The sequence below is a fragment of the Pseudophryne corroboree genome, chromosome 10 (assembly GCF_028390025.1).
Source record: "Pseudophryne corroboree isolate aPseCor3 chromosome 10, aPseCor3.hap2, whole genome shotgun sequence".
Classification (NCBI taxonomy): domain Eukaryota; kingdom Metazoa; phylum Chordata; class Amphibia; order Anura; family Myobatrachidae; genus Pseudophryne; species Pseudophryne corroboree.
In genome coordinates, this window is record NC_086453.1 from 292,925,279 (window position 1) to 292,945,441 (window position 20,163).

The 20,163-nt window shown below is 44.9% G+C and overlaps 1 protein-coding gene across 10 annotated transcripts in view; it reads right to left on the minus strand.

Moving 5' to 3' along the window:
• Positions 1-20,163, minus strand: part of CAMTA1 (calmodulin binding transcription activator 1) — a 2,328,268-nt gene that overhangs the window by 247,695 nt on the left and 2,060,410 nt on the right. For all 10 annotated transcript variants that reach the window (XM_063943384.1, XM_063943385.1, XM_063943383.1 and 7 more), the window contains one exon: positions 17,391-17,525. In XM_063943384.1, the coding sequence (XP_063799454.1) occupies positions 17,391-17,525 (135 nt within the window). The remainder of the gene's footprint in view (positions 1-17,390; positions 17,526-20,163) is intronic.

Here is a 20,163-nt window from a genome sequence, read left to right on the forward strand (position 1 = left end):
ATGGAAAAGGTCGTGACCGGGAACCCCAAATAGTGCACTGTGTCCCCTCGCATGGCTCGCTTCGCTCGTATGCTTCGGGCAAGGTGCCTCGCTCCGCTACCGCTGCGTTCCGCACAGGTTACTGTTCCCAATTGTATTCCACGTGGATCGTAAAGTATGAAAAAGTTCAGAAAATGAAAAAAAGTGACCTAGGACCGCCCACTTCACTCGTTAAGTGGGATGTTAATTAGCGGCAGCAGCTGGCTCCGGTTAAGTCTATATAGAGGGAGTAGGGTCTAGATGTAAGTTTATTTCAGGGTAGAACCCACTATGTCATGTTATTAGAATCAGTGGTGTAGAAATGACTATAGTGCAGGAGGGCATGCAGCCAGCACTGAAATGACTGGGCCTAGGATAAGAGCCACATGATTGGTCACTGTGAGGTCTATTCAATTCAAGTCGGAATTCCTGACTTGTCGATAAAACATCAGTTTCCGACATTTTAAGGTCAAATCCAGATTCAACCTATTCAATCAAACTGCAGTTTTTCCGACAAGTCAGAAATTCCGACTTGTCGGAAAACACGTGGATCGGCGGATTAGTCGCAGATCCACGTGTTTTGTCGGATTAGCGGCACAAACCCAACAGGTTTTAACCTGTTTCCGACAATGTCAATCCAACTTTAAAAAAAGTCGGATTGGCATTGTCGGAAACGGCCAAAACCTGTCGCATTTGGCCGCAAATTGAATACTGAAATGGTGGATCCTTTCCGTCGTAGAGGATCCGACATCAATTGAATATACCTGCGTGTCTCTTTATTAGGAGCAACTATTACCAAAACTAATCTATCCAGTTTCACAAGACAGCAGCTGAGATAACACAATAAATATGTATTTCGTTTACTACACAGTTCCAGTGGTGCAAATGATGCTGTCTGATGTTCATAATATGTATGTGTAAGTAAGGAAGGTGGATTGTAAGGGCTTGGGATAGTTCTATTTCAGATGTAGGGTTTGTGCGGATATGAGGTTATATAAGAGTTACTGTAGTATTTGGATTATTGGGCTAAAGATGGTCTTACCTTTTCCTTATTTTGCACAGGTGTTATCATAGGTGTGCGCAGGGGGGGGTGCCTGGTGCGCACAGGCACCCCCTAATGTCTGGAACCCCGATCTCACATGCCTGATGCAGCGATCGCCGAGCAGGCTGATTACTGTCCCCTCTGCGCTGCACCCTGTCAGAAATGCATTACTGACTGGATGCCTGGGTTAATCAAGGGTGCCACTGACACCGGCTTTCAAATTCCCAGCTCCACCTCCATGTACAAAAACAGTGTGATGTGACGTGATTACATCATGCTGTTCGCATGCCCACCCGTCACACCCGCCACATACACACCTCTCTCCTTCTATGCTATGCCAACGCCAGCCACTGATGAGGAGCAGCATGCAGCCAGCGTTCCTCTTAGGAAGACAAATTCAATACTGGCAGGCGGCCGGCTGCAGCATTGACACGTCACTCATTTTTCCAGCAGCATCAGTACTAGTCTGCGACAGTCAGTGTCAGTGAGTGACTGACTTGTAAGTAAGCTGGTGCAGCTTGCAGGGGAAAGAGAGGTGCAGCAAGACCAGGCTGAGGAGGAGCAGTGTAATTGCAGTGAGTGCCATCAGGGGTGTTTGTTTGGTGCACACCACATCTGACAATGTATCTGGTTTATTAGGATTGGTACAAATATGGATATTTTATATGTGTTGAACATCAATAGATGGTGCTAGACACGCCCAAAAGGCGGTGCTAGACCCCCCCCCCGACGGTGCACCCCCTAATAAATTGTGCTGCGCACGCCAGTGGGTGTTATGCAAACATCTTGAAAGATGAGGACATTTAATGGTGAGTCTTAAGTACTGGTGGGTCTAGGGGAAATCCTAGCTGAGATTGGGGGCCTGGTTCAGAGGTGCACCCAGGTTCCTGCACTGCACATGTGCAAATCCGGGGCAATTATGTCATTCACAGTACTCCAAACACTGCACTATGAATGACATACTACTGATGTTTGGAGGCAGCGATAGACAGAAAACAGGGGCGTGTCTGCTGTCCTCTGGGCATGGTGGTCCTTGGACACAGCATCACTGGCTTCAGCAGCGTGAATTTACCGGCCATCCTGAGTAACGGATGTTCACGCAGATAACACATGTAACTGTGACAAGGAGAGTGGGCCCCTCTCAGCTCTGGGCCCCATAGCACTCCCTGCACCTATTGTAGCTATACCCTGTATATAACATATGTAACTGTGACAGGGAAGGTGGGCCGCTCTCAGCTCTCGGCCACATAGCAGCTGCACTCCCTGCACCTATGGTAGCTATACCCTGTATATAACACATGTAACTGTGACAGGGAAGGTGGACCTTCTCAGCTCTGGGCCCCATAGCAGCTGCACTCCCTGCACCTATTGTAGCTATACCCTGTATATAACACATGTAACTGTGACAGGGAAGGTGGGCCCCTCTCAGCTCTGGGCCCCATAGCAGCTGCACTCCCTGCACCTATTGTAGCTATACCCTGTATATAACACATGTAACTGTGATAGGGAAGGTGGCCTCTCTCAGCTCTGGGCCCCATAGCAGCTGCACTCCCTGCACCTATGGTAGCTGCACCCTATATATAACACATGTAACTGTGACAGGGAAAGTGGGCCCTCTCAGCTCTGGGCCCCATAGCTGCACTGCCTGCACCTATGGTAGCTACGCCCTTGCACGCAGTGATCCAACACTGCATCCTTGGCTGCAGCAGGAGGGGATCTGGCAGGAGGCGTCTATTTACACAAGATGCCTCCTGCGGTATTAGCATATCATCGCACAGCCGCTGTGTACAAAGATGTAGCACCGGTGAGATCCAACTTGAATAAACCCCCCTGTACTTTATGTAAAATATTGAGGTGAAGCAGCAATAACAGCTGCTTGCTCATAGAACAGATTATTCTCCAGAACAGTGAAGAAAACTTTATGGGGTATATGCAATTGCGGTCGAATTCCCGAAAATGTTGAAAAACGGGACATTTTCGCCCCCAAAAATTTTTTTGACAATGCAATACAGTACTTTTCGCCAAAAAAACGCCCATTCCAAATTCGACTTTTTGAAATTTGACATTTGTCAAATTCGACATTTCTGCAATGGTACAAATGCGGCATTTCGAAAAAAGTATATTCAATTGAAGATTGTAAATTCGACAACAGTGCTTTTAGACAGTAAATTCGTCATTTTCAATCCGCCACACTTTGCTGGCGGAATCTAATAAAAAATTTAAAAAACATGTTTTTTTTGTGTTTTTTTTTTTGTAATAGCATATCTATTTATATTAGAAGGGATTAGGTACTTGGTTTGTCTATTTAGGAGGCACAAGTATTATTTATATATATATATATATATTTTTTTTAATGGAATGGTATAAAAATCAGGGGGGGGAAATGCGTGGGGTCCCCCCTCCTAAGCATAACCAGCCTCGGGCTCTTTGAGCCGGTCCTGGTTGCCAAAATACGGGAAAAAAAATGACAGGGGATCCCCCGTATTTTAACAACCAGCACTGGGCTCTACGCCTGGTCCTGGTGCAAAAAATATGGGGGACAAAAAGAGTAGGGGTCCCCCGTATTTTTTGGACCAGCACCGGGCTCCACTAGCTGGACAGATAATGCCACAGCCGGGGGTCACTTTTATACAGCGCCCTGCGGCCGTGGCATTAAATATCCAACTAGTGGCGCTACCTGATTGGCTGAAGAGACTCTCTGTGACAGGAGTCACGGGGTGTCTCTGCATTCGGGGAAAGGGGTCCCATGTGTAAACATGGGACCCCTTTCAGTCCGTGAGGAGCGGGTATGCGTTTTTTTGTTTTGCCAAGTACGTGGATTACAAATATCACAGGACACTGGATTTAGGTGAGTATAATTTTATTTTCAGGTACCCCGAACGTCGACAGACGGAGACGTGGCCAGAGTCGGCGTGTCAACATAGGTAAGTATGTATGTGTCGGCATGTATGTAATAAAGTTTTACTTTTTCAAGGTGTGTGTGTCCTGTTTTTATTTGGGTATTTTTTTTGCAGTAGAACTACAGGTACCAGCGGCCCCTTTTTCCCCCGGCATGCTGGTACTTGTGGTTCTCCAAGTACCGGCTTGCGGGGGAGGCTTGCTGGGACTTGTAGTTCTTCTGCAAAAACCAATATTCTTACATTTTACTCAAGGCTATTAGCCCCCCATCCGCAGCCCTTGGATGGTGGGGGACAGCCTCGGGCTTCACCCCTGGCCCTTGGGTGGCTGGGGGGGGACCCCTTGATTGAAGGGGTCCCCACTCCTCCAGGGTACCCCGGCCAGGGGTGACTAGTTGGATATTTAATGCCACGGCCGCAGGGCGCTGTATAAAAGTGACCCCCGGCTGTGGCATTATCTGTTTAGCTAGTGGAGCCCGGTGCTGGTCCAAAAAATACGGGGGACCCCTACTCTTTTTGTCCCCCATATTTTTTGCACCAGGACCAGGCGCAGAGCCCTGTGCTGGTTGTTAAAATACGGGGGATCCCCTGTCATTTTTCCCCCCGTAGTTTGGCAACCAGGACCGGCTCAAAGAGCCCGAGGCTGGTTATGCTTAGGAGGGGGGACCCCACGCATTTTTTTTTCTGATTTTTTACCGTTTTTCCCCGTTTTTTTTTAACATTTTTATAAATCTAATCAAAATCCGTCAAAACGGCCGTTTTTCGACAGCGGGACTGTCGAATTCGTTTTTTATTGAATATGTTGAATTCCGGCACCCACCTGACGGAATTCGACGGTCGAATTGTGTCGAATTAAAAAACGGGCGAAAAATTGCCGCAATTCGCCCGGAATTGCATATACCGCTATGTGTCCTTTGACATGGGGAGAAACGCAACATAAAACAACAAAGTTTTGGGGTGCAATGAATTTGTTTACAGAAAAATGCAACAAGCTACAAAACCAGGCAGTGGAATGGATTCTGGGTGGGCACAATGAGATTTCCAAAGTACTGTATACAGAATACTAGACCCAAAAACAGATAAAGTGCCTACTCTCAACAGCATAACTTTTATTGGGTGACAGCAACTAGGTCGACAGGGATGCTAGATCAACAGAGTCTCTAGGTCGACATGTTCTAGGTCAACAGGTCAAAAGTTTTTTTATGTTTTTTTGGTGTAGTTTTCTCTGTACAGTGACCGGGAACCGCATTAAGTGCACCGTGTCCCCTCGCATGGCTCGCTTCGCTCGTCATGCTTCAGGCAAGGTGCCTCGCTCTGCTACCGCTGCGCTCGGCACAGGTTACTATTCCCAATTGTAGTCCACGTGGATCGCTAAGTATGAAAAAATTCAAAAAAAGAAATAAAATGTGAAAAACTCATGTCGACCTTTTGACCTGTCGACCTAGAACATGTCGACCTAAAGACCCTGTCGACCTAGTTACTGTCGACCAATAGTGACTGACCTATATAGTGTGGACCTATTTACTGTCGACCTAGAGACCGGATCCCACTTTTATTGTAGACCTAAGGGATAATAATGTGATGGCCCCGCTAGACATAGGCACCATGAAGAAATCCAACACTTAACGGGCCACAGAAACATCTTCTGAACAAATAAGATTAAGTTCATTGTAGACGAGTACCCAGTAAAGAACATGATACAAAGTAAGGTATTCAACAAGTACACCTCTTACACATAGCAAGTGCAATTAGTAGTTTACATGAACCTACAGTCTTTCTTTCAGAAAGTGAAGCCAATAGATGGATAAAAATGGCAGATGAGGACATACATCCATGCAGGACAACCAAACCTGGAGACAGGTCATAGGCTGCAAATGGACACATATTTCATGGTTGATTGGTACAAAACGTCTACCTTGGAAAAGGCATTGCTAGCTGCTAAGATAAAATGGGTTTGACTGATTAGGCCTGAACTGTTGAGAAGTCTGAGTATAGGTGGTCATTCCAAGTTGATCGCTAGCTGCATTTGTTTGCAGCGCAGCAATCAGGCTAAAAAACGGCAGTTCTGCGCATGCATATGCGGCGCAATGCGCACGCGCGATGTGCGGGCACAACGAGCAATGCAGTTTTGCACAGTGTCTAGCGATGCATTTCAGTCGCACTGGTTGCCGCAGAGTGACTGACATGAAGGGGGCGTTTCTGGGTGGCAACTGACCGTTTTCAGGGAGTGTTCGGAAAAACGCAGGCGTGCCAGGGAAAAGGCAGACGTGGCTGGGCGAACGCTGGGCGGGTGGGTGTGTGACGTCAAATCCGGAACTGAATAGTATGAAGTGATCGCAAGCACTGAGTAGGTTTTGAGCTACTCTGAAACTACACAAAAAATGTTTGCAGGCGCTCTGCATTAAAAACGTTCGCACTTCTGCTAAGCAAATACACTCCCAGTGGGCGGCGGCATAGCATTTGCACGGCTGCTAAAAACTGCTAGCGAGCGATCAACTCGGAATGACCCCCTTAGCAACATCTGCAGGATAAGCATGGCATGAGAAACTAAACCGGACGGTTGGATGTCACTGTGAAGTTTCTCCCTTTGTTGTATTGTACTCTACAGATGCCACACCCTTTCCCTCAGATGCCACACCCTTCCCTCAGTTCTCCCCATAACGACAACACTCACCCATAAGGCCTTTGCCAAATAGCAATCCTCTCTTGCATGCAGGGAAATCTGCACAGAGACAAGCGCTTACATATAGTGATCATTCTTCATGATGAAGTGCACAACAATGTATTGTTATGAAACAAAAACCCAACAAGCAAAAAAAAAAAAAAAAATATTATCTAGAAAAAAACAAACCTGTCTATTAATAAAATAAATGTACAGCCCCAAAGTAAATAAATCAGTGGAGAAGAGGATGAGCAATCTCAGACAGCAGCAATAAAAATACAAACAAAAGAATCCATGTTCTTCATTTAGATGGCAAAATCAGTCTTCATCTGTGGGACAGAATAGGAAATATTGCTATGAGATTGTACATTCGTCTTGCAGACATACAGTGTGAGTGCTTTGTTCTCTGCCCGTACCCTTGATAGCTAGGCTTAGTGCATGAGGAAGCTTGAATATAACAATCAACCAAATAATAAGGTACACGGAACATCTGAAAAAAGAGAGGTGTTGATAAGATTGGTAAGGACAGATTGCCCTGTGATACTGGTAAATATTCCTGAAAGAGGAGTGTGCTACTGCACAGGCTCCAGTCTTTCTGTTCTCCGGGGAGGCTTCATGCCCTATCCCAAGATGGCCACCAAGATCACTGCTGAGCATATGCGGGAGCCATCTTGAGACTCTGTGAGACTGTGTTAGTTCATCACATGTCTTTCACAATCCTTCCAGTGTTCCTACACCACTACCCAGTGCCTACATACATCCAGCAGCTGGTGAGCTGTATGACACTCCATTCTATGAGAACCAGTGTATATGCAACAGTGAGTACGGCTATACATGTTATCTATCCATAAACCAACACCACTTATTAAGTAACTGGGCTGTTCATAATTTGAGCCATCCGCTGGTGTATGCCTATATAACTCTGCAATATCAACACCTGCACACGTCATTTCCAACAATTATTACACAGCAATATCCCGATCATTTATTGTTCAGATTGCCTGTACATTGCACACATGACAGAGCTTTGATCGGATATCACTTGTGTGACACAGCTGCTTCTGGGGAAAGGGCTGGCATCAGAAATTGTGGACCCGGAAATGACAAAATACTCTGACCCCATGGGGGTGGAGCTGTGGATAATGTGGGTGGAGCTACAGTAGGTGTGAGGCATCAAATGGTGCATTACCCAGTTAAAAAAAAATTGGCAATGTTTGGCCTGTGGGGTGGGTGTTATTATAATGGGATGCAGTTAATTTCCCGACTGTCGGGATCCCGACCGCCACCCGGAATACCCACTTGGGTGATGGTCCACGTCACCACCCGAGGGGGAATAGATTAGTGTGGTGACCTGAAGCGTGGTGAGCGCAGCATGCTTGCGAGGGTCTATATATGCATGAGAGGGAGGTGGATGGGGTAGGGCTGTGTATATGTATATGCAGGCCTGCCATCAAGAGGGGACAGTGGGTACTCTAGGCCCGGGCTGAGATGGGGCCTGTGTGTTTGTAGTCAGGTTCAGGGAAGAACATCATCTGCCTGCCGGCGCATCGGCAGGCAGCCACGGACGGAGAGGCAGAGACACGGACCACGGCCATATTCTTAATACAGAGCCGGCCAAGAGCGAATCGGAGCTCACGGACCGGCAGCCAATCAGGAACTGCCATTCGGCAGCTCCAGATTGGCTGCCGTTCCGTGAGTTCCGACTGGCCGGCTCTGTATTAAGAATATGGCAGCGGGTCGCGGCTCTACTTCTGTCCCTCCGTGGTTGCCCTTCTGATGCGCTATGTCCCTCCGTGGCTGCCTGCCCCCTGATCCTGACTACAACCATCTCCGAGCCCGCTCAAAAGGTAAAGTTGGGGAATGCAGGGAAGACGGGGGGGGGGAGCGGACAGGTGTGTGGTGGTGGGGGCTCTGTCTTGTGTCAGTCCCGGGCCCCATCATTTCTGATGGCAGCCCTGCATATATGAGATGGAGGTGGATGGGGTACGGCTGGGTATATGTGTTTACACATATACCCGGAGTGTCATACAGCTCACCAGTTGCTGGATGTATGTGGGCACTGGGTAGTGGTGTAGGAACACTGGAATGATTGTACGAATGGTGTAATGGTAAGCATTACTGCTTCACAGCACTGAGGTCATGGGTTCAATTCCCACCATGGCCCTAACTGTGTACACATATATCCCAACCACCTCCTCTTCACACACATACACCCAGCCCTGCACAACCACCTCCCTCTGACATATATACCCCTGCCACCAACCTCTTAAACATATATGCTTTTGTCCCAGTGACCTCCCTCTCATACATATACCCCAGCCACCTACTTTTTACACATATATGCTCCTGTCCCAGCCACCTCTCTCTCACATATACACCAACCACCTACCTCTCACACATAAATAACCAGCCCTGCCCATGTCACTGATTGCAATGCAGAGAGTCAAGTGCAGTGCAGTGTGGTGTGTTATTATGTTATTAGGGAAGAGGGGAGGTTTGGGGGCTTGTCAGAAGAACCTTCCTGGCTGTCAGGTACTGCATTTGCATTCAGTGATATGGAACATGCAGGCAGTGTGGTGGCTACCCCTTCCCTTTCCTCAGTCCTTTCCTCCTACCCACGGAGGCCCAACCTGTCAATCACATAGAAGCTCCGCTCCTCCATGCTAGAACGAAGAGCTGCTGCCCTCTTCTTGGTGAGAATTGATGTGTGTATACTGTGTGTTTATGTGTAAGTGTTTATGTCTGTGTATACTGTGTGTTTATGTGTATATGTGTGTATATGTATGTGTATGTATGTGTGTGTTTGTGTGTGTAAATGTGGGTGTTTGTGTGTAAATGTGTTTATATGTGTGTAAATGTCTGTGTGCATATGTGTGTGTATATGTGTATACATGTATGTCTGCGTATATATGTGTGTGCTTATGTATGTCTGTGTGTATATGTGTGCGTTTATGTGTATATTTCTTTGTTCACAGTATGTCTGTGTGTGTGTGTGTTTATGTATGTCTGTGTGTATGTGTGTTTATGTATGTGTTTATCTGTGTGTTCATGTATGTCTGTGTGTATATCTGTGTATATGTGTGTTTGTTTATGTGTATATGTCTGTGTATATATCTGTGTGTGTATATGTGTGTGTGTGTGTATATATATATATATATATATATATTAGAGATGAGCGGGTTCGGTTCCTCGGAATCCGAACCCGCCCGAACTTCAGCTTTTTTTACACGGATCCGAGCGACTCGGATCTTCCCGCCTTGCTCGGTTAACCCGAGCGCGCCCGAACGTCATCATGACGCTGTCGGATTCTCGCGAGGCTCGGATTCTATCGCGAGACTCGGATTCTATATAAGGAGCCGCGCGTCGCCGCCATTTTCACACGTGCATTGAGATTGATAGGGAGAGGACGTGGCTGGCGTCCTCTCCATTTAGATTAGAAGAGAGAGAGTGAGATTGAGACAGAGACACTTGATTTACTGGAGCTTAGGAGTACTAGAGAGAGAGTGCAGAGTTTACTAGTGACTGACCACTGACCACCAGTGCAGTTTTATTTAATGTAATCCGTTCTCTGCCTGAAAAAAACGATACACAGTGACTCAGTCACATACCATATCTGTGCTCAGCCCAGTGTGCTGCATCATCTATGTATAATATCTGACTGTGCTCACACAGCTTAATTGTGGGGGAGACTGGGGAGCAGTTATAGGTTATAGCAGGAGCCAGGAGTACATACATATTATTAAAATTAAACAGTGCACACTTTTGCTGCAGGAGTGCCACTGCCAGTGTGACTGACCAGTGACCTGACCACACTGACCACCGGTATAGTATACTATATTGTGATTGCCTGAAAAAGTTAAACACTCGTCGTGTGACTTGTGTGGTGTTTTTTTATTCTATAAAAAACTCATTCTGCTGACAGACAGTGTCCAGCAGGTCCGTCATTATATAATATATACCTGTCCGGCTGCAGTAGTGATATATATATATTTTTTATATCATTATTTATCATCCAGTCGCAGCAGACACAGTATGGTAGTTCACGGCTGTAGCTACCTCTGTGTCGGCACTCGGCAGTCCATCCATAATTGTATACCACCTACCCGTGGTTTTTTTTTTCTTTCTTCTTTATACATACTACATCTCATTATCATCCAGTCTATATTAGCAGCAGACACAGTACAGTACGGTAGTCCACGGCTGTAGCTACCTCTGTGTCGGCACTCGGCAGTCCATCCATAATTGTATACCACCTACCCGTGGTTTTTTTCTTCTTCTTTATAAATACTACATCTCATTATCATCCAGTCTATATTAGCAGTAGACACAGTACAGTACGGTAGTCCACGGCTGTAGCTACCTCTGTGTCGGCACTCGGCAGTCCATCCATAATTGTATACCACCTACCCGTGGTTTTTTTTTCTTTCTTCTTTATACATACTACATCTCATTATCAACCAGTCTATATTAGCAGCAGACACAGTACAGTATGGTAGTCCACGGCTGTAGCTACCTCTGTGTCGGCACTCGGCAGTCCGTCCATAATTGTATACCACCTACCCGTGGTTTTTTTTTCTTTCTTCTTTATACATACTACATCTCATTATCATCCAGTCTATATTAGCAGCAGACACAGTACAGTACGGTAGTCCACGGCTGTAGCTACCTCTGTGTCGGCACTCGGCAGTCCATCCATAATTGTATACCACCTACCCGTGTTTTTTTTTTCTTTCTTCTTTATACATACTACATCTCATTATCATCCAGTCTATATTAGCAGCAGACACAGTACAGTACGGTAGTCCACGGCTGTAGCTACCTCTGTGTCGGCACTCGGCAGTCCATCCATAATTGTATACCACCTACCCGTGGTTTTTTTTTCTTTCTTCTTTATACATACTACATCTCATTATCATCCAGTCTATATTAGCTCTTTTTTTCTTTGCGTCATGTGCTGTTTGGGGAGGGTTTTTTGGAAGGGACATCCTGCGTGACACTGCAGTGCCACTCCTAGATGGGCCCGGTGTTTGTGTCGGCCACTAGGGTCGCTTATCTTACTCACACAGCTACCTCATTGCGCCTCTTTTTTTCTTTGCATCATGTGCTGTTTGGGGAGGGTTTTTTGGAAGGGACATCCTGCGTGACACTGCAGTGCCACTCCTAGATGGGCCCGGTGTTTGTGTCGGCCACTAGGGTCGCTTATCTTACTCACACAGCGACCTCGGTGCAAATTTTAGGACTAAAAATAATATTGTGAGGTGTGAGGTATTCAGAATAGACTGAAAATGAGTGGAAATTATGGTTTTTGAGGTTAATAATACTTTGGGATCAAAATGACCCCCAAATTCTATGATTTAAGCTGTTTTTTAGGGTTTTTTGAAAAAAACACCAGAATCCAAAACACACCCGAATCCGACAAAAAAAATTCGGTGAGGTTTTGCCAAAACGCGGTCGAACCCAAAACACGGCCGCGGAACCGAACCCAAAACCAAAACACAAAACCCGAAAAATTTCCGGCGCTCATCTCTAATATATATATATATATATATATATATATATGTCTGTGCCTATATGTGTGTGAATATCAGGGCCAGCCCAAGCTTATTTTTTTTAGTAAGCAAATAAAAAATTTGCGCCATTTGATGGAATAAACTTCTTAAAGGGACATGGCGCATGCCACAAAAAGGGTTGTGGTCTCACAAGAAAGGGGCGTGGCCAGACAATCTGCATTTCCAGATAAACCTATGCCCCCAGCAGTGCCAGTTATACATATGCCCCCCAGTGCCAGATACACATATGCCCCCAGCCCCAGCAGTGCTGCTTACTGCAGATCACCGCCGCCACCGCTCTGCTGAGAGAGTCCAGTCTCTGTCGTCAGGGAAGTTGCCGGTTCGTGAGCCAATCAGGAGCAGCCGCAATGTCTGACTCCTGCTACCCGGTGCCCTATCAGTGTGTAGCCTTACTCAGCCGCGTACCCCGAGTATGCATCAGACTGGCTCTGGTTAATTTTTATACATATATATGTGTGTGTGTGTGTGTGGTGGGTGACATGGTATTGGGATTCATAAAGGGAATGGAAAATTCATCTACCAAATATTCACAGAAAAATTGTATTGTTTTTATGTACTCAATATTGCCTTGATGCTATAAGTTTTAGTAACAATTTTTTAAATAAATATATGTATATCTTGGAGAAGAAAAAGACTGATGCTATTTTACTTGTCTATTGAATTGGTATAAGAGGTTCATTACTTCAATTTTTAGAAGGTTATAAACATTAGGCGCACCCCAAAGAAACAACAAATCTAGATTCTTGCAAGAGGTCTATTCAGTTAGAGGACCAATCATTGGCGTTGCTGCCGACCATTATCTATTCTCTTAAAAAAAACTGAAGTAAAAATAAGTATTGGGCACAATAATTTTTGCCATTTTCAAAACTATTAAGTCTAAAGCGCAATACTAGCTAACAAAAAACTCTAATATATACAGTATATATATATATATATACTGTATATATATATATATATATATATATATATATATGTGTGTGTGTGTGTGTGTGTGTGTGTGTGTGTGTGTGTGTGTGTGTGTGTGTGTGTGGTGGGGCGCCGTCACATGATCCTGCTTCGGGTGTCATGTCTCCACGCTACGCCTCTGCATATGCCCAGCCCTGCCCCAGCCACCTCCCTCTCACACATATACCTCAGCCCTGCCCCAGCCACCTCCCTCTCACACATATACAGATGGATATATATATACAGCTCATCTTGGCTTCTCTGCTGCACCTAGGTGCACCAAGGTTTATTAGCATAAGCCTTTCATCTATTGTTATCAGCTGCAATACAATACAGAGAGAACAATACAGCAGGGGATTAAGTCATTACAGCAGGGGATTAAATCCAACTGCCCAGGCTCAATTAATCCTATTAAAGGCAAAGATGAAGAGGGCTCCATCTGTATACATGCTCCAGCCTCACCGCTGTCAGCCAAAGTTTCCCAGTGTGCTAGTTGGTCTGCCGCGATCCTGAAGACATAATGTTGCATTCGCTTTGGCTTCTGTCAATCATGATGCTTCCTTGTGTTCCCATGTACATTAGTTCATGTTGTTGGTTGTTCTATTTCCTCCATGGTGGTGGCTATTTTGCTGAGGACATTTCTATACAGTTTTACTCTTGTCTGCAGCTGTAGATGCGGACCCCCTCAATGGAGTGCTGTCACTACTAGTACTGTAGATATCCCCATTGTTGGATTCAGCGGAGACCTTGAGCAGTCCTGTACAATTACTGAGAAGTAATTTGGAGACCAGATAGACATTCTCTCACAGAAATGACATTAGAAATGTTCTACAGTTTAGAACAGCAGTTCAAGACACTACAACAATGGAAATCACGGGTGGCCAGAAGGGGCCACCAGGTCCTAATAAAGTCCAGTCTGTACATGTGTTTGCCGGTTTATTACCTTTTTTAATGCTATAAAGACACCCATTGGTCCTCTTTGGTCAGTTCCCTGTTTAAGCATTTATTATCAGCTAAGGAGGAACTTTGCAAAATGAGCACTTGTGGTTCTCCAAAAAAAGTACGTGGTCCATTGTCATTCAATGGTGGCCTAAACTCCATATCAAGGAACGGTACTAGAGAGCTGTCTCTGTATCATACTGCAGTGTTTTGTAAACACAAACAGAAAAAAGGTTTGTGGGCGCTGAACAGAGCCGTGTAAATATAGCACTGAACATCAACATCATTGTTATTGAGCGCCGACCTGGTGTTTTGTTTTAGTTGCAGTGTTTTGTACAATGGTTAGCCCTAACTCTGCAATATGAGTGTGGATGACACTAAACGGTCAGTGTAAAATGCGTCTACGACATCAGACTTGGCACTGCTATCCCTACTGACAAGACACAACCACCTACAGGACATGTACTCTATACTTCCTAATGGGAGGTCCCAGCCGGCAGAGTGCAGCACAGTTGGTATTGTTGGAGACAAGTTCTCAGTTAGGCTACGAGAAGCATTCATTGTATTAGCACAATCACACAAAATGCTAGCTTTACAAACCTGTTAGACTACACAAGTGTCACAGTTACACAACAGAAAATGAGCTAAATAAAGTGATTCTAAAGGAACAGTAAGTTACCAGCTGTACCACAACATTTATCCAGCTGGAAGATTGGATGTTAGCTGGACACATCTGGCCAAACATGTCAGCTCAGGCCAGGACCGGTTTTACTCTTTGAAACCCTCTTCAGACAGGTGTCATTCTGCAGTCCTTCACAAGTATATGTTCCTATGTGCAATCTATACCTCTTTAATATGTGATTTGATATAAAAGGTGATTAAGTCATATATAAGGTGATTAAGTAATTTCTTAGTTACCCAAATGATACCTTCATTAATTTTAGCATGTCCTCATTTACCAAGTACAACACTGTCAGCAATGCTCCCACTACCACAAGCACAGGAGCGGACAGCAAAGCCGGATTAATGAAGCGGGACAGAGGACACTAATATACATTGGTTTAAAATGAATGTACTAAATTAAGTATTAATATATACCCACCATGATAAGATGTAGAGGGCTGGAGGTCTTAAGTGCACCAGCCCCCCCCTCCCCCCAACTCTTGATCTGGCCCCGATGGACAGGTCACCGCCCCCACAAGATACGTTCATTGGCTTATCATCTCATTGGCTACACTTTATTCTATCCCTGCCCACTACAAAATTATGACATCAAACAAACTTTAAAACAGTACACAAATAATAATGCAACTCAATGGGCCTAAGAGAGATACCAAAGGATCTGAGGCACATGACATGAAGTACCGACGTTCAATACTTTGTGCTGGACCACAGTACGGGTTCCGTGTCGTTTGACGTACTACCGCTACAGTATTCAATAGATTGACAGTCTGCAGCCATTTGGGGGTGGGTGCAGTGACAGCAGTCGTTTCCCAAAATGGAGTTGTGTCGCCTCTGTTTGGGGGGAGTGCAGAGGCCATTTTGGAGATGTGGTGGCCAATGATGTCGCAGGTGATCCGATCACAAATGCATCCCAAATACATGCAGAAGGCATCTACTTATATCAGACGCCCTCTGCTGCATTACCATATCTGTGCGTGCCACCTCCAACCTCACCTGAATTAGGCACTATAGTATATAGATTAGATGTTAAATGTATAAATAATGTTTATCTATGATCCATTAACCACTAACTTGTTGCCAACCTGCAAGTGAACCTATTACTCGTTACAGTTCCATGCAGTGTTCCCAGGAACTAAGATGAAATATGATTTTTGGCAACCGCTAGAGGCAGGGAAATAAATACGAGTGTCTCCCCGTCTACTATTGCCGTAGAAACAAACCCACAACTTTATGCTTTAAGCACGCTGAAGGCCTCTGCAATCCATTACAAATTTCCACACAGCTTCCCTCCTCGCAGGATGTGTTTCCCACCATACTTTTTGTTAATTATGATGGATAACTTTGTACAGTTACAAAATAAGCAATTACAAGGTGGATGATTCGTCACCACCAGACAGGAACAGCGGAAGATCGCAACGCAAAATATTGCCAGACTTTTTTGTGTGGTGACTTGAAAGGGAAAATATACTAAAAGGCAATTACTGGGAAAGCAAAGTGGGAAGACTTTACTCATAATTCTATTATGATCCTGATGATACGTTAGAAAACCATTAATTATGAAAATGAAGCCTGTATAACAACTGGAGAAAAGACGGCTTGTACAGTATGTATAGAAATATTAATGATCTTTTTATGATCCACACGTTTGTAAGTAACGTGCAATGTTAATAGGGATCCACTCTTACCAGCAGCTCTGGACTAGTAAATCCATGTATATGCAAATGCAAAGCTTCAAACAGGCAATGAAAACCCACATGTTCATCAAAGCACACCCTTCCGCATAACCTAGTCTCGAGGCCGCTCTTCCTCATTCCTCAACCCCCTGCTTCATGCCTTGGCCATCTGTGCCTTGCTTACTTCCTGCCATCAAGCCGCCTTCCGCTTGCTCACACCTCATGTCACCTGTCTCTCTCCCCCCTCCCCCTAGATTGTGAGCTCCTTGGAGCAGGGCCCTCTTCCCTCCTGTTCTTACAGCCCTCTTCTCTCACATTTCAAAAACACCCCTCTCCTATTCAGCGACTACCTATACCCACATCTACTCTCGCTTGTGTTCATCTCTTCCAATGGCTGCCCGCCTCCTGTAGTACGCTGATTACTCCTTTGCTTACTTACATCTCAGCTGTAGTGTGTACTAAGAACTGTGGTGGTAATTGTTCCCCGTACTCTGTTTTAGTTTTTCAGTTACTGTAATGTTAAGTTCTGTGTACCCTGTATTGTTCTAATGTGTGCCGTATGTACGGCACCGGGAAACACTTGTGGCGCCTTATAAATAAAATGTAATAATAATAATAATAATAAGTCCATGCACACGAAACCCAAACTTTTATTGGACAACCTAGGCTCCTGCACTGAGGTTCCTGGATTACACTAACCCAGTTTTTAGTAGAGGAAGAGGACCAACAAATATATTGCCTAGGAAAACAGTTGCAGACTTTGTTGGGATAACTCTGTAACTTTGTGCATCATTATTATTTGTTGTGCAATAAAGGTTTGGACATAGTCCAGCGAATATAACATACCAGTACTACAGGATCTACAGAATGGGCTGACATGACAGAGGGGTAAACCACTGCAAACACAGACTAATGATCTCACTAGAGTTATTTCACATGGAGCTGAAGATGTTTTCTTACCATCCAGGGACAGCCAGTCATGCTGGGAGGAAGGCAGTGTTGGAAGAGCTCTCGCTTTATATTCAAACACAACAGAGTTGGAGAGGATCTGGTTGTTGAAGGCAACCTGAAGGGTGACCAATCCGGTGTCATGTGCTGGAAGACAGGAGAGGAAATCATTGTTTACTAGACATTGATTTACTGAATATTTTTACCTTGTGTCTATGAAGTCAGATCCCTTACTTTCCACAGTGCTCGTATAGGACACATATCAATCACTCAACAAACAAGAAGGAACAACAATATTTGGGTCCTTCCTAGAACACTAAATCTAAGAACACTCATATTTCAGAGACCAACACACAAACTGCAACCAGGCGCTTAATTGAATTTAATTAATATATCATCAATTAATTATTCTCAAGCTGCAATACAGAGCTACTGACTTGGGGTCTTCAAGTCAGAATAATTAGCACAGGTGGTCCCTGTGCTGATTCCCAAAGCTGCTTTACCAATTAGCTCTCTGCGCTATTTATTATGGTATGGCTGATGTTCAAATGATCAAACTACAAATTTTACTATATTTCATATGTTTTAATACACATAAAAATTAGACCGGTCTAAAATATCATAAACAATGTAAAACAATAATAATCAGTATTATCAAAAATACTATAGACTTAACACAAGGAGGTGGAGCGAAGCTACTATATGCCCAGTTCTCGTAATGGACAAATAGTTTTAACTATACTTCAGTCCGCATATTAAACTTAATAAAATGCACATTCATTTATTTCTGTAACCCATGTAGGGATATGAGTTCCTTAAGTGCTTTTTAAAGATGAACAATGTTCCATATTCAACTGCTCGTCAGCAAAGACAGAAATAAAGCATGAAAATGCGCTCCTGGACGGAGCCTTACGTGTAATAACCGTCCGTGCTGTGTATCGCAAATTGAAGCCCCCAAAGGTCTGTGTCGCGGTCCCGGTTTCAGGGGATCAAGCGTCTGCAATGACGCCCGCTGATGACGAGGGTATCCAGCCACAGGGATCAACGAGACCGCACCGTTTTGGTGCTGCTTGCAAGCACCCAGGTCCCGGTCTCTCTCCTCTCAATTGCTGACGGGCTATTGTTGGTGGCAATGAACAGCAATATTGGTAGCAAGAATTCTTGGATAAAGCTTCTGTAAAAGGAGCGAAACGCGTCAGAAGTGTGGATTTTGGACCCATATATTCTTCTTGAACCTACCAATATTGCTGTTCATTGCCACCAACAATAGCCCGTCAGCAATTGAGAGGAGAGAGACCGGGACCTGGGTGCTTGCAAGCAGCACCAAAACGGTGCGGTCTCGTTGATCCCTGTGGCTGGATACCCTCGTCATCAGCGGGCGTCATTGCAGACGCTTGATCCCCTGAAACCGGGACCGCGACACAGACCTTTGGGGGCTTCAATTTGCGATACACAGCACGGACGGTTATTACACGTAAGGCTCCGTCCAGGAGCGCATTTTCATGCTTTATTTCTGTCTTTGCTGACGAGCAGTTGAATATGGAACATTGTTCATCTTTAAAAAGCACTTAAGGAACTCATATCCCTACATGGGTTACAGAAATAAATGAATGTGCATTTTATTAAGTTTAATATGCGGACTGAAGTATAGTTAAAACTATTTGTCCATTACGAGAACTGGGCATATAGTAGCTTGGCTCCACCTCCTTGTGTTAAGTCTATAGTATTTTTGATAATACTGATTATTATTGTTTTACATTGTTTATGATATTTTAGACCGGTCTAATTTTTATGTGTATTAAAACATATGAAATATAGTAAAATTTGTAGTTTGATCATTTGAACATCAGCCATACCATAATAAATAGCGCAGAGAGCTAATTGGTAAATCATATTTCAGAGAGAAAGGATTTTCTGTTGCTATAACATTATAATTATTATTGTTCCAGTTACTACCCAATGATTTTATTTTTTTAACAACTCGAACCCAAATCACATCCCGAGTATTCTGGGGTTCTTCTAGGTTGAGCAGTGTTGTTATTGAGAAGACAATATTTGATATTGATTTCCTCTTTCATATGTTAATCTCAGTTTTATTAACTTGCAGTCACTACAATGCAGAGCTGAAGGGATTCAGTATGACACCCAGGTTGTTGGGATCCCGGTGGTCTGGAGGCCGATGCCGGGATCCCGACAGCCAGAATACCAGCAGCGAGCGCAGCATGCCCCCTTGCAGGCTCCCTGTGCTTGCCATGCTGCGGCCCTGAGTGGACCACCACCCAATTAGGGAATCTGGCCAGTGGTCGGGATTCCGACCGCCGGTATTGTGCCGGGTGTCGGGATTCCAGCATCGGTATCCTGACCACTGGGATCCCGACAGCCGGCAAACTGATTGCCTCCCAGCTGAAGGTATGTCTGCTTGCAGACAGTATTTTAAGTCTTTATGGACTGTGCATGGTCTGGAACCAATCTTGCAGGCAGGAGAGGATTGTCCATCTGGAATTTTTGTCAAATGCCAGAAGTGGTGATGGCCTGATGAGCTGGTCCAGCCGAATTAAAGGCCTTACCTTCCAGCGCTCTTCTCAGCTAGCATGTTGAGATGGGGGAGTGCAATGGGGTGTTCTCATGTAGGCAAAGTACAGAGAGGGTGCATTGATGCATCTGCAGGCTATGCAGAGTCAGAAAAAGGGGGTTAATCAGTAAGGATTTCTATCGCATGCTGGGGGCCGCCCATCGCAGGGCAAGGCCGTGCAACATGCTAAATGGCCTGCCCAGTGGCTGTGAC